The sequence below is a fragment of the Leptosomus discolor genome, chromosome 12, assembly GCF_034619465.1.
Source record: "Leptosomus discolor isolate bLepDis1 chromosome 12, bLepDis1.hap2, whole genome shotgun sequence".
In the NCBI taxonomy this organism is placed as follows: Eukaryota; Metazoa; Chordata; class Aves; order Leptosomiformes; family Leptosomidae; genus Leptosomus; species Leptosomus discolor.
This window is the reverse complement of record NC_141402.1, coordinates 8,298,494-8,313,229: the sequence shown is the minus strand read 5'-3', so window position 1 is coordinate 8,313,229 and position 14,736 is coordinate 8,298,494. Positions and strand designations below refer to the sequence as shown.

Sequence of the window (14,736 nt, the reverse complement as noted above, 5' to 3'; positions counted from 1 at the left end):
AGTATTAAATAATTTACTTGTGACATAATGATCACCCTATGAGTGAAAGTCATAGCTACATCCATCACCTGGGTGATGTAGAAAGTACACTTACAGCATGGTAGGACTCCGCCAGCAGCATAACAAAAAGGCACACGGAGGAAGTTTTTTCTGTAATTACTCTTTATCTTGAACTGTCTTTACATTTATATTTAGGTGGATAGGGATGTGACTGTTTCTTAGGCTTCTAACTAGGCTAGCCATGCTGTCCTTAGTTGCTGTTGGGCGAAAGGTGACAGGCAAGGGCTCTGTGTAGAGAGACGTATACAAAAGGACACGAGGCACAGCTAAAAACCTAAGAGATTAATCCTTTTAAGGTTGTTCCATGCTGAATTCCTTTCAATACAGCAAGCTCTATTAATTTAAGTGATTCAACTTCCAGCGTGGTTGCCATGGAAAGGTAAGAAGAGTATGCATCTGTAGGGATGGACACTTACCTCATGGGAGGGAGAGGCTGTGCACAGCCTATGCTCAGCACCCGTAGGCACTAGCATTCACATCTGCCTGGGAGGCTAACATTGCTTTTACATCCTCTGGAGATTTGTGATTCTGGTCAGTGCTGGAGGTTTCCACGGGAAATTTCCAGTTCAGAAGTGTTCAGAGGGGGTGGTTTATGCTATCCTGAGAAGCTGTAAATAAAATTTGATGCTGACAAGCATATGTATAATTTCCCAAATATCATAGTAGGAATTGCTTTGGAAGAAAAAGGGAAGACAGACAAGAGCAAATTAATTAGTTGTTCGAGTATTCCAGAAATAAACATGATGACTGAGATCCCATTTAAATACACATTAGATAATAGTTAGATTGAATAGATATTCTTCGTAGCTGTATAAAGAAAGAATAGACCTTAAAATTACTGAAAGCTTTTACATCTTGATCCTCCTACAGATACTGGCCTTTGCCAGACTGTCATTCCAAATTATTCTTACCCACCTTTTTCTTATGAAATTAAAGGATGTGCAATCCTCCTGCTAACTAGAACCATAAGCCACAACGACATCCCAAAAAAGTGAGGGAATGCAGGGTGCAGACTGGAGGTCTGTGAAGCAAGCAGAGAATCTCTACCAATTTCAGATGCCCCGTGCTGAGCTCACACAGTGCAGAAGGGGAGGCTGACACCATTAAACAGCAGACAGTTTCCTTCTAATGTCCACTCGCAGTTTTCAACCTGCACAGTAGCCAAGGACATTGGTGCACAAGAGGGATTCATTTCAGTTGAGCAGTGTGTCTAAGGGAACAATGGTCCCCAAGAACTTCTTCAGATTTTTCCATTATGAGAGCCATCGGGTGGAAAAACAGCATCATTAATTTATCAAGAATTTGAATTTATGCTGTACTTCTAACCCCAAAGGATGCAAATACACTCCGTATGTATTTACGGCATAAGACATGCTGTACTGCTATACAGCTACATAATTATGCAGTGCTCTCTCCCTGGCAGCTCAGAGCAGAAAGTGATTGTGATCCTGTTAAAAAAGAAATACACATTTTGATCCTGCAGGAGAAATATAAAGAAGAACAGAACCTAATTATTCAATTAATGGAGCCAATAGACTAGGTTAAGCCCCATATTTTTAGCAAGGCTATCCAATTTTTAAATAACCAGTGTTGCCAAGTGTAGTTTTTAAAACAAAAGCCACAAAAGAGCACTTCCACAAGCCCCAGGGCCCCAGTGTGGTGTTAATGTATGGGTCCAGTACATCAGCAGCACTTTTTTCTATACTTGCTTACTCTTTGCCCATCTTTGATCAAATATTACCCTAGCTTGCCTGTACTTACTATTTTAACTAACCCGATAACTGCACAAGGTGTTCAAGCTGGAGGACAAGGGACCTGAACATGAGAAAGCGATAGTTGATATTTCAATTTTCTTTTGCTCTAGTAAATTTGTCCCTAATTCATGCTCAACTTCACCAATATTCTTGTCATATTAAACACTTTTTAAAAGCAGGTGTATTAAATTATTTGGTTTTTATACTCCTTGAACTATGTCTTAGCATAAGCCTACAAACTCTTTAGTCCTGTTTATGCAGAATGGAATTGTTTAAAGTACAAAAATCTGAAAGCATTCAGTCTTTCTCCATTTTGAATACCAGACTTCAGCTTAAATATGAAAATGTATATGCAAAATACATGTAGAAAAATATTAAATACAAATATTACTATATAAAACTGTGTTTTAACAACTGGTGTTAAATTTGCTTGCAGTTGTTGCTGTAGTTAGTGGTAACCAAAATTTCCTTGTATAAGCTTAGTCTTGTATTTGGAGTAATTTTCTAGTAGCAAGATTTAATCTTTGCAAATTAGGTGTAGAACTTGCCAGCTAGAAAGTCTGTGTATGGATAGAGCAGTAAAATGAGCTTTTAGTGGGTCCATTTCAAGTCTCTTCCATCATATCACATTATGCAGTATTTACTCTCCTGAGGACTACATTTAAGCTCCAAAGACACTTGTGCTGAATTAATTTAGAAGGAAGTTAACACATACCCATGTTTTTCCTTCAAAACAGATACCCTATTTGCATATTTTAGCATACAATTTTAAACACCACATTTATTTACACAGAAAGTATTTGGATAGTTCCCCCTGATTTTTCCTAATTTCAGGTGTCCAGATAGGCTTCATCCAAAGCCAGCAGATGACAGCTACTGCCGACAGGGTACTGCATGGCATTATGACGACAGACATGCCAAACAGTGGCCAAATCCAGAATGTTTTCTGCAACTTGACTAATGACTGACACCAAATGAAGTGGCTGTGTTCCAGATCTGAGCTCTGTTCTTGGTCCCTCCTTTGCATTACTGGACCAATCACTTCTTGGGTTCTGCATTCCTCACCTGCGAGACGGATGGAAGTATTTTCACTTTTAGCATACATCTTTTACTATTTCTAACTTCCCAAACTGTCGTGGTTTAACCCCAGCTGGTAACTAAGCTCCATGCAGCCTCCCCACCTTGCCTCCGCCAGTGGGATGGGGAGGAGAATCAAAAACCAGTAAACAAACACATGGGTTGAGATAAGAACAGTTTAATAACTGAAATAAAAATAAAATATAATATAATAAGAATTGTAATGAAAAGGAAGATAACAAAAATAGTGAAATAAAACCCAAGACAGACAAAATGATGTGCAGTGCAGTTGCTCACCACCTGCTGGCGGGTTCTCATCCAGTCACTGAGCAGCAATCCGCCCCTCCTGGCCAACTTCCCCCCAGCTTGTATAATGGGCATGACATCATATGGTATGCAATATTCCTTTGGACATTGGGGGTCTGCTGTCCTGGCTGTGACCTCTCCCAACTTCTTATGCCCCTCCAGCCTTCTCCCTGGCAGGACATAAGAAGCTGAAAAATCCATTACTTGACTTACTTAAGTAATGTTTATCCTAACAACCACTAAAAACATCAGCGTGGTATCAGCATTACACTCCCATACTAAATCCAAAGCACAACACTGTACAAGCTACTGGGAAGAAAATTAACTCTATCCCAGCCAAAACCAGGACACCGATAAAATCAAAACTGTCCTGATCAAGTCAGTAGAATTTGCATCTTTAATTCCAGTGGAGACAAGAACAATATGTAAGCAAGGTTTGGACACCAAGTAACACCCTACAATCCAAGATGCAAATACTTGAGAAAAATGTTCACTTGGAAAGCAATTAAATCAGGATACAATAATGATATATATGACAAGAAAAGAGGGTTTGTAAATGAGCAGCCATCAAGTCTGGTTTCTTGAACCATACAGTGACGATACCCAGTATAACAGACAAAAAATAGATTATTTCCATTATTGTCTGAGTAAACTGTGCAAAGTTTGTGCTTTCCCAATATCAGTTATAATCAGCTAACAAACAGCTTTGTGTTGTTACTAGGGAAGAAAGCCATTTTCAGTAACTAGACACTGTGACCAAAGTCCCAAAGAGCTCAACCTAAATTCCCATGTTGGAATATGCAGATCAATGGAAATACTAGTGCAAATTCGTTTCTTAATTTTCTTCAGTTGGCACTCAATTTATTTCTTGGACTCTAGAGACTGGTATAATCATAAGCATATAATAACAATACAAGCAGTTCAGTTTCTGGGTTAAAATGAGTTCGGAAGCCTTCATATTGAGCACTCAGATTAGAAAGCCTAAACTAATTGAATATACCACACACCCAAGAAGTAAAAATTGTCATTCAGTATTTCTGTTTTCCTAAGGAGTTAACAGTTTTTTAGCAACAGGTACATCTCACAAAGAAATAGGTATGTGTGTTTTCTCTCATCTAAAACCTACAAATCTTTGGAAGTCTGTTTGTTAAGATGTCTAGGGAAAAATGTCTTATCTTTCCTGGGGAAAATATAAAAATCTTGGGGTTTCTAATTGGCCTGAAAGGAGTTTATTATTTGGCTGGCTGAAGATGATTAACTAGGTATCCCCTATGCTAAGGCTGGTAAATAGTAATGTGAACTTTTCTTCTTTACCTTAGTTTATGGGTGTGCTATATTAGAACAATATTTTCATCCATAAAGAGAAAAAGAGACAGAATAATTCAGCGAGGTGCTCTTAGGCATGATCTTCAGGTGCCTGCTGCGAAGGGATTTTCATTAGCAAACTAATATTGCATCTCGTGCACACTCAAAAGTGGGGAGAGAAGACACGTTAATGAATTCTGCACAGACAAGCAATGCAGAATGAGCCTTAGAAAGCAACATGTACAGAATTGGTGATTGCTTCAAAACCCAACAAAGAGGCAAAACCTAGGAATAAACAATTTGCCACATCACAGATCAGAAAATTAACTAGATTAATTACCTCATCTAGAAGACCACCTCAGGCAATGGTCGATGCTTGCTATTTCACAGAAAAGAGCCCTTTCTGAGCCAGCAGTTCACTGTGACAGCAAGAAGAGGATTCCCTTCTTGACCTCTAATGTGCTCTCTTCATGAAGACTGAGATTTGATTTGTCTGAATGATCATCTCAGCATGCCTATAAAAAGTTGTTTTATCAGCACTCTTAAAATTAACCCAGCCCACTAAAAACATCTCGTCAGTCACTGAACATTGATGCCTGCGACACTGAATTAAACATATTTCAATTTAATTCCACACGTGGGTTTCCTATACCCACAGAAATCACAGTAGTTGTTGCAAATTTCTCTTAACAATCCCTTTTTCCTGAGAAAGTTCATTTACCAGTTTCACACTGGTATTCACAGGAATTCACACTTTTGATCACTGAAGTCAGATCCCACTAATTTTCAATTACATCCTAAGTAAAGTCCTAATTTTGTTTCATTTTAATATATTCTGTAATTCCTCGCCATATGAACATTCCATCACAATTTAAAGCATCTTTGTTGCCTTTTCTTCTACTTTAGACATCTTGAATCAAACCTAAATCAAGCCTCACTTGTTTGCAGAAATCATTTAGATGTAATCCTAGAATGAAAGAGAAAAAGGTAACTTTTCTAAGCTTTTCACAAAATGTATTTGTAAAACATGCAAATAATGCCAATGTATCCAGCACTCCCATCTTTTCTAGTTACATCCTAATACTGTTTCTCTACACAGGCATCTACTGTATGGCATGATCCATGAAAAGAAAGATTTTTTTTTACTATTTTTTTAGTTAGAGCAAAGTTACCCTGCAGAAAACATTGGGACAGTGTTAACTGTGGATTCTTTTCCATAGGCCAGGTCTTACTTGAGACTCCAGAGATGTTTGGAAACACAGGCTTTAGCTCTGTCTAACACTCCTGATGATAGGAGTATAAAATGTAATAGTATAAAATGAGGTATAAAATGTAGTAGTTGTTGTTCACTTACGTAGCATAGAAGCACATCTCCAGTTCTAATTCAGAACTTCACAGCACTGAAGTCAGAGCACCAAGTAGCCAGCGACTGCTCCGTATAGCGGGTTCTGCATTTACAGTTTTCTGAATGCTACTGAGTAGGACAGCAGCAGCACATGGCAAAAGGAGGGCACAGGAGAGACACTTACAAACAGCATCCCCTTTAGTAGCGAGTAAAACACTCAGAAAATACCAACATGTGAATCATCTCTCACCAACGTGCATTTCTGGAGCTTACTCTTTTGCGACTGTCAGTTCTCAAAAAGACAGTCAATTTCTTTCTAATGAATTGTCCTATTAACTTGTTGCTCAGCAGAGCAGCTGTAGTCAGAAAAGCCATGAGCATCATTATCAACTGCATAGCATAAAGCTAGTTTTTCCTTCCTGCAAAGGACTTATTAAGTAATCCTGGCTATCAGAAGATCAGCATAACAACATCATCTGGATTTGTTCCCAAAACAAAACCAAACAATATGTTCAGCTGTAAATTCTGCCTTTAGCTGTAATTATCAGGGCTATGTGTGGATAAGAGATTACCTGTTTAACCACCTTGCACTCCCCCTCCAGAAGCAGTGTTCAATAATTAATTTTAAAAATCACATTGTATACCTAGAATATTTGTTTGTGCAGATGTTTTCCTAATAATATGTCAGAAAGACTTCCTGGCCTTCTGCTGGTACAGTAACGATTCGTCATTACTTTCTGAAAAATCCCTGATGATCTTTCTAGTCTGGCTAATGCATTCCACTCCAAAGCCTGCTTCGGTTTTCTTAGTTTTATCACCCTTTGCTGTAGTAAAATTTGTTTTCAGCTCTCATATCCTGAAGAGCTTCTTTGTATTTCTATGAAGGCTTGAATTTATTTCTTTGTGAGGTATTATTTTCTTAATCTTGTTATTAACAATGGCCCTTTGTAATCTGTTATAAATCTGTGATAAAACTTTGTATATATGTGGAAAACATTACCAATAGGTATAAATCCATACATTCCATTTCTGATTTTTATGCTCGCTCTCTGTAATTCGTTTTCTATTCCAGTTACATTCTCTGTATGAAACTGCATTTCCTTTTGACAGGTTTAATTGCTTTTATTTAAATACTTTTATTAACAGTATTGTGTATTTCCACATTGCAAAGATTTAACTATTACACCTTTAGAGGGCTGTGCTCAGAACCTAGACTGCTCTGCATTCCTGTAGCCAATCTAGATTAAACAATACAGAAAATTATTACACACTAGACTAGTTACTAAAACCTAGTTTGGACATACAGATAAGGCTGCAGCAGTTGATTTGTCACAGCTGCAGTATTAAAAAATGGTTGCGCAATATAAAAGTTTAGCGTTTATGATTATGCAAAATCCAAACACTGACTCCTCAGAAGTCTCAGTACTGGAATGAGACAAAGTGTGGGAGACATTAAATTGTTGTAACTGTTGAACAACGCGTCTAATTCAATTGTCAGAGGATGTTTCATAGTATTTACTCATTCAGTACTAGCGAGTGCATGCAAGACCAGTGCTCAGATGGCTACCTGACATCAGAACCTGAGAGCAGGAGGAAAAGCAAGGAGGAAGAAAAAAATTATATATTTTTTTTTTTCCCTTAAGAAATGGTTTGGCCTTATATCCCTGTTATAACTCCACCTAAGTTTATGTTGTACAAAGCAATTAGTTTTGGTTAGTATTGAATGAATAGAATTGAATGAATTCACATTTTAAAAGTGTCTGGTAAAGATTCTCATTTGCCTGTCTGACTGTAAACAGTGATTTAAGTAGCTGACAGACACTTTTTCAATATGTAACACTGCTACATATAATATCTCATACACATCATAGCAGCTAAATGCACCTTATTTTCACAGTAGTCATATCAAATATATTAGGAACCAAGTGCCTTTGAAGAAGAGCAACAGCTGACAAGATACTTCACTGAGGAATATTTCAATTTAAATAGTTAAAATCCATTTTTTGAAAGATTTGAAGAACAAAGAGTGTGTTAGTCTGCTTTGCTTACAGAGCACCTGTTCGCCAAAGAGTTGGAAAATGTGTCACACTGCTTCAGATTTGAGAAGGAATTAATCAATTGCCTATATATACCATTATATCTACCTATATCCTTTATACAGCTATAAAGCGGAAAATGTAAACTCAAGAACATCACCCAATATTTCCAAGTAACGGGCAATACTGAAAAGACGTTAATTACTGTATAGGACACATTATTAACTTACTTCTATGAACACTTTCTCACTGCAGCAGCATCCATACAGAAGTGACTACATAGATGACAAAATTACTTGTAAAAATTGAGTGATTTTTTAGGACCAAATCTGGTGTACTAACAGTCACTAAAAATTTACCCCAGTATTCTGGGGCAATGAATGAGAAGGTCATGCATTCTGTTGGGAGTGGAGATTATCTATGTTGTATATACCTCAGCATAATTCTTTGACTCAAACATACCAAAGCAATAGTGAAGATTAGAGATTCTGCTTTATAGTAACGTGTTAAAAAGAGCTATCAGTCTGATTTTCGGTAACGCTGAAAACCTCCAGCGTTCATTTGATATCACATAATACAAGCGATCAAACCCTGTCTTAAGTTTCATGCCCCAGAGCTTTTATTAGCTTATGAAGCCCTGGTTGACTCTAAAGCAACCACTTCACTGCCCCATTTTCCCTTTCTGCATTGCTTTTTCTGGGAAATCCGGAAACCCACTACAATAGCTTTCAGCTTACAGAACCCATCACATCTAGATGAACGACTGGAATGTCATGGATCACATCTAGCATCTAGCAGATGTGCCAAGTACAAACAATGACTAAATTGACCAAGTCAATTAGATGGTGTGAATTATTTATTCAGCTTTAGTGATGCCACATATTCAAATACTTCCTTTAGAATACCTAAACTATGTGAAGTAGCATCTCTGTTCTTTTCCTGCCAAGTGCTTTTTTGTTCGTGTATCAGAACACAACCATGGCAATCTGACTTCAGTATAACAAAGAACAGAAAATTACTTGGTTCTTGCTGAAGAAAATTCTTACTGAAGAAGATTAGAGAGTAAAAATAATGGTAAATTTCTATTGAATACAGCCAGGGGAAAAAAAAAGCTTTTACACTGTGACCAGTTAAACGTCATCTGATTAAAAGGCCTGTCATTCAGCACAGAAGATAAGTAACCGTAAGGTGAGATTTTTGGCAAGAAAACACATGAGCTGTTCAGAACTTTTTGGCTAAATGTGTTTACAGACACTCCTTAACGTAGCTTTTGTCATGGCATCAGAGCATGCTTTGTTTTGAAGGGAGTTTATCTGAGGAGCGTAACGTGGTATATAACCCCAGTTCTGCAGTAGCAGTGGCAGGGAGGGGCAGGAGTTCCAGGTGACACCGTGTCTGTACGCTGTACATCTTGACAAAAAAAAACACCTGTAGTCAGCATGTCTAGTATCTGCAGAGAAGGCTGTACCAGTGCTCTGTCCCATCTGTAGCCCTCTGGATAGGAGGCCTTCTGGACATCAGAGAAACTTTGACAGCTTTCAACTAAGCCCGGTTCTGCGAGGAACAGTATTCCAGAGAGGACCCATCCCACTTTACTGCCCTGTAGAACAAATACGGGAAGGGGGAGGTTTGGGAACTGTGTGTCCACCACCCCTCAATAAACCAAAACAAAAGCCATAGAACAGTTCAGCAAACACTGTCTAATTACTTTGCACTGCTAATTAGCACTCCAGCTCTAACCTAGAATAGGTAAGTACGTACTTGTAACATGCTGCTCTTTCTAAAAGCAGATGGGTTTTTATGTATGACAGACTCGCATGGGACTGCCTACCAAGCATGTTGGGCCATCCTTGTGCTGCAGTGGTTTGCAGGCACATCAGATGGTGCTCTTAGATACCGTATTATTGGACAAATTATACTTTAGTGACAGACTTGAAAGGAAGCCTCTTACGTATGGCAGATACGCAGAAAGTACAATAATTCTAAAGGAAATCAAAAGTACTGCTTTCCACTGTTTGGGTGGAATTGTCACATTCCAATAGCTATTGGTCACAACAGGATGCATGACTTGAGATAGTTTGAACATTAAAAGTACACTTATGAAGCACTCAATCAGTTTTCTATGTGTCTAAGGCTACCAGCAGGAGCTGAGAGCATTTGTGCTTCTCACAGGAATTGCTTCAATTTGTGTTGCAAAACCCATCAAGTTTTCAGTCAAACTTGTTAGTGCTGTCACGTTCAGTCTATTTTGGTAAAATAGTTGACCTGAATATTTATCCTCGAGACTTCTACTGCCATTGAGCTGCCTCCCATCATCAGGGATCTTAAGCCTAATTCTGTTCAACTAGGCAGAATTCCTCTTTAACTTGTTTCAGCCTATAGAATTATATTTTATGTATCATGATTAAAGACGTTACCACAGGCTATCCATTTTCTGCCTTTAAATTGGAAAGCAGAGATCTTACCTAGGAAAGGGAACCAGACAGGCACCTTGCCTTTCACCTATCCTGAGGTGCTGTATTACTATAAACCATTTTGCTGAGCAAGGGTAAACATGACTGTCAAGGGTTTTATACAGGTTTTACTAAATAGTTATAAAAAAAGAATTAACTGAAAGGACACCTTTTCCTGCACTTGGGTTCCAAATGCTAATGGTGACGACAGACTGCAGAAACCAGCCAGGAATACTGTCGTTTGGAGGCCAAGCTAGTCAGAGTAGCAAAATGTAGGGTTACCTTTCAGTGTGCCAGTCGTGCTTGCTCACGTCTTTCAGTGGAGTTATTCAGTCCCTGTGCTTCAGTGATTAAACCACTCGCTACTTCAGGCCTTGCAACACATAGTGGGTGCACTGTCATCACCCTAGAGATAACAGACCAATACCACTGTCACAGGCTTGCATTAGGCATATGAAGGGGGAAAAAAAAATGAACACAGTTAAGTAGGCTAACAACAGGCAATGTAAAATAAGCACTGTACAAACCCTTCTCCTTGTACTTCAGAGCAATTCATTTATAGGCTTACTGAAAGGAACAAAAGCTGTGTAGACTGCATCCTCTCCGAGGGATTAAGACGCAGTTCTGCACAGACCTCACATCTTTTAGGAGCCAAGTTGTTCTGTCTCTAACAGGACTTAAGCCTTTACGTTTCTCTTTTGTGGGAAACAAAATATCACCCTGCTGAAAGCACCCATGCTCGCTACAACACTCAATTCACACATATTAGCCACTACTTCACTTTGGTGTCTCTTTTATGTTCCATAGAGTGACTGCAATGTACTCAGCAGGGTGATTTTCAGTAGCGGCTGCAGAGTGCTCTGCAGCACATCAAAAAGAGCTTCCTCAGCTTTTTATCTCCCAAGTCACTTGTTTCTGTTAAATAGAAGCCAGATTTCACATGAGGGCACATAAGAAAAAGAAAAGGAGAGGGGTGGACTTTTTGTGGGGGGTTGTTTTTGTTTCTTGCTTGTTTTGTTTTTTCTTAGGAGTGGTTTTACACTTCATTTATGTAACAGACTGTATTAAAGTATTTCGCATTAACACATTTACTGTAAAGCTATGTGTGCTCTACATGATTTAGAATAGAGGAAAAACATTTTCTCCACTGTGAACATCCTCCTTCCTCTACCCCGAAAACTTCAACAGGAATAGAAGGCATTTGGGCCCATTCAAGTCAGAGAAGCCCTTGACCAACGGGAGTTAGGCAGAAAGACACTTCAACTGAGCATAGCAGGATTTAAGCCTTAGTGCTGTGGCTTCTTCTGCCTAACAGAGCTCTAAGTCAGGCACCATATGCAGGCACCATACACAGTCCTTGAGGATAAAAAACATGCACCAAAGACTGGGATTCACAAAGTGCAGCCACAAACTAGGTGTTTGCCCCAGCCCAGCTGCTGAAGCCACCTGGCCCTGAGCATCCTCCTCTTCATAAGCATAAACACTGTTCTCGAGTTGGACACCACAGAGTTCATTCCACAGAGTTTAGGCAAGAAGAGTTGTACTAGCGAAACACTTGTAGTTTAGCTGTCATCCTTTATGTGAAATGGAGAGAATTAATTCTGTCCTTCACTTATGCTAGGAAGTTAGAAATGACAGGAGAGGTCTAAAAGTACCATACCCAGCTTCATATCCCAGGTCCAAAAATCAGTCAAGTAATGGAGCTGAACTAGTCACCCGTAACTGGTTAGTTTTCTGACTATTTTCTCCTGCTTCCCTAGTGCAAGATCTGAGCTGAGGATGTCTTAGACACCAAAACTGAGACAAGGAGTAACTGATACATGAAAGATACAGAACTATAACTAGCTCTTAAATGACAGCAACACAAGCGCCTCCAGGATCAGCTGGAAGCACAAGGAAGTTGGTCTCAATTTTGGGTTTAAGCCAAAAGGTAACTGTAATTCCCAATTCAAACCCAGAGCGCTGACCCTGGGTGCCATGCAACACTGAGTCTATGCAGAGAAAAACCACATCAACAGTTTTCATTAAGAATAGAAACTGTATGTTTTGCTAGAAGAAAAACAAAACAAAACAACACAACTGTTTCTTTTGACAATGAGAAAATATCCATTACCTTAGAGTTTTATATCTGAAGGACCCAATTCAAAGCTCAAGGAATTAATTTTGGGGGAAAAAATAAAAAAGAATAAAAAAAAAATCTCAGCACCGTGAGCTTTAAAAGGCCAGAATAACTTGGGGTGTAGGGTGTGCGTTCAGGATAAGGGAACAAATAGCATACAATAAAGCGTTGACTAGTTTCCCATCCTAGTTCCTTCAAATTTCTTGGTATATCAAGCAATTTTACTGCTTGAAGATAGCTTAGAGTTTATGTTCTCACCAGACACCCAAATTTAACTACTGTTATTAATATGAATGTCAATAATAGTGACACAGCAGTGGAAAAACACTGTTCACTCAGCATTTTGTTATGGAGGTATATTAAAATGCCTACAGTATGCCTGTCTGTCTAGTAAAGTAATCAGCAAAAATTATATCTAGACTGCACGTACACTTACCAAGGAGGCTTTATGGGAGCCTCATGTTTTGAATTTTGTGGATTATTCTAGAAACGGTCTCTCTTATCCAAAGCTGTATTTAAAACTTAGAGCTTTCAAACCTAATGCTGTATTTCATTAGCCAGGTCTAAAAAATGTTTTTACAAGTCACTTCTCAGAAAAAGTACTTACTAAGTATTACTGGTAGGACAGGAGGAGAGGACACCTCCAGTCAGCTGTCTGAACAGAGCACAAGTTGCCCTTGTCTGAGGAACAGCCTTCTCTAAAAAAAGAATCTCGGCATTTATATGGGATTTATGGCAACATCCTTGTGATTATAATAGGAATCTCTCACAGTTATGACTTTCTAATGCAAAGTATAACACAGCCTTAAACAAAACCAGTGAGGTGGGGTTTTTTTTTAATGGGGTTGGGCGATTGTTTTGTTTTAATAGCAACTATTTTTTTCCCCATCATACAAGTAATTTAAATGTGGCTGCTCTTCCCATAAGTCAGCTGAACTAGTCTGTACTGGTTTACATTCCGTTCTTTGATTTGCAGATTAAGCCACTAATTCTCTACTACACAAGTCCAAGATACTCTAGAGAAAGTCAGACTTTTGAGACTTCTGTGTGAAATACTCTTCTCTGTGTATCTTGGAAGAAACTTCACAGATACTAATGTGTGCAAGTTATCTATTATCTTTATTAGACAGGACAGAGGGTGGAAGAACCAACTGAAACCAGAATTAAAGGGGAAAAAAAAAAGTAATTTACGTCACCTACACAATGATTTAATTGTAATTTAGGTCTACATTTAACTATGTGATAGCCCCTGTGATTTAAGATTTGCTGCAACTCAGCAGTCAAGGCAGGGCTTTAATACAGCAGTATTAAGCTGAGAACTGAACAGAGTCAATACTGAGGATTAGCAACAGAAGATTATAAAAGACAGTTCATTTCAGAACTCAAAGAATAAACAATTTTTGCATTTTATCCCACATACAGGACACCTCTGGCCAAGGCACGGGTCCTTGTTTGCCTGTTTGAGGTTTCAGAGGTGCAGCAGAGCCACTAAGCTAGGTGAAGCAAACAGGAAAGCTTTTGGCTCGTGGTTAAATAGCATGGCTAAAACCACCGCTCGATTCTAGAAACCCCGTTTGCTGAGATGGTAGCCAGGCAATTGAGGCTATTCCAAATGCATCAGAGGTTAAACTAGCCTGTGACAAAGGGCACCTTCACTCCAAATGCAACCTAGTGCTGAGCTTGTCTCTAACTGAAATATCTTTCACAGGAGCCGTGGACTTCAGTAGGTGGCCTCTAATGTTCTCTAATCTGTATTATCTCACAGCAGAACTGCAACAAGTTCACAATGTTTAACCCAAACACTTTTTTTTTTCCCCCCATCTTTAAAGGGAGGTCCAATCCAGAACCGAAAATCGAAGCGTTGCCTGGAATTGCAGGAAAACAATGAAAATGAATTTGGATTTCAACTTGTCCTTCAGAAATGCACTGGACAACGCTGGTCTATAACAAATGTCCTGAAAAGCTTGTCATCATAGCAGACTAGATTTTTTACCCACTTTTGCTACTGTGTAGCAAATACTGCATTGCTGCCTGCTGTACTGTATTCCCATCCACCCGCCCCACCCCCAGTTCCTTCTCTCCTCTCTTTTGTCCCTTCGATTTCATTTTGTGTGTGGAAATTGGGTTTGTGGGCTGAAAATAAGACTTTTTATTTCACAATGATGTTTTCATGGCATTTATAGAGACACTGAATGACAGGTGATGGGTAGGCTATCCTAAAATATTTTACAACTGTAAATAGGAAACAAATGGAGAATATTTATAACTCGAACTTTTATTG

General features: G+C 38.8%; 1 protein-coding gene across 2 annotated transcripts in view; it reads left to right on the top strand.

The window, feature by feature from the left end:
- Positions 1-14,431, top strand: part of GALNT18 (polypeptide N-acetylgalactosaminyltransferase 18) — a 232,295-nt gene extending 217,864 nt beyond the window's left edge. For both annotated transcript variants that reach the window (XM_086472177.1, XM_086472176.1), the window contains one exon: positions 14,285-14,431. In XM_086472177.1, coding sequence (XP_086328303.1) covers positions 14,285-14,431 — 147 coding nt within the window. The remainder of the gene's footprint in view (positions 1-14,284) is intronic.
- The last annotated feature ends 305 nt before the right edge of the window (positions 14,432-14,736 follow it).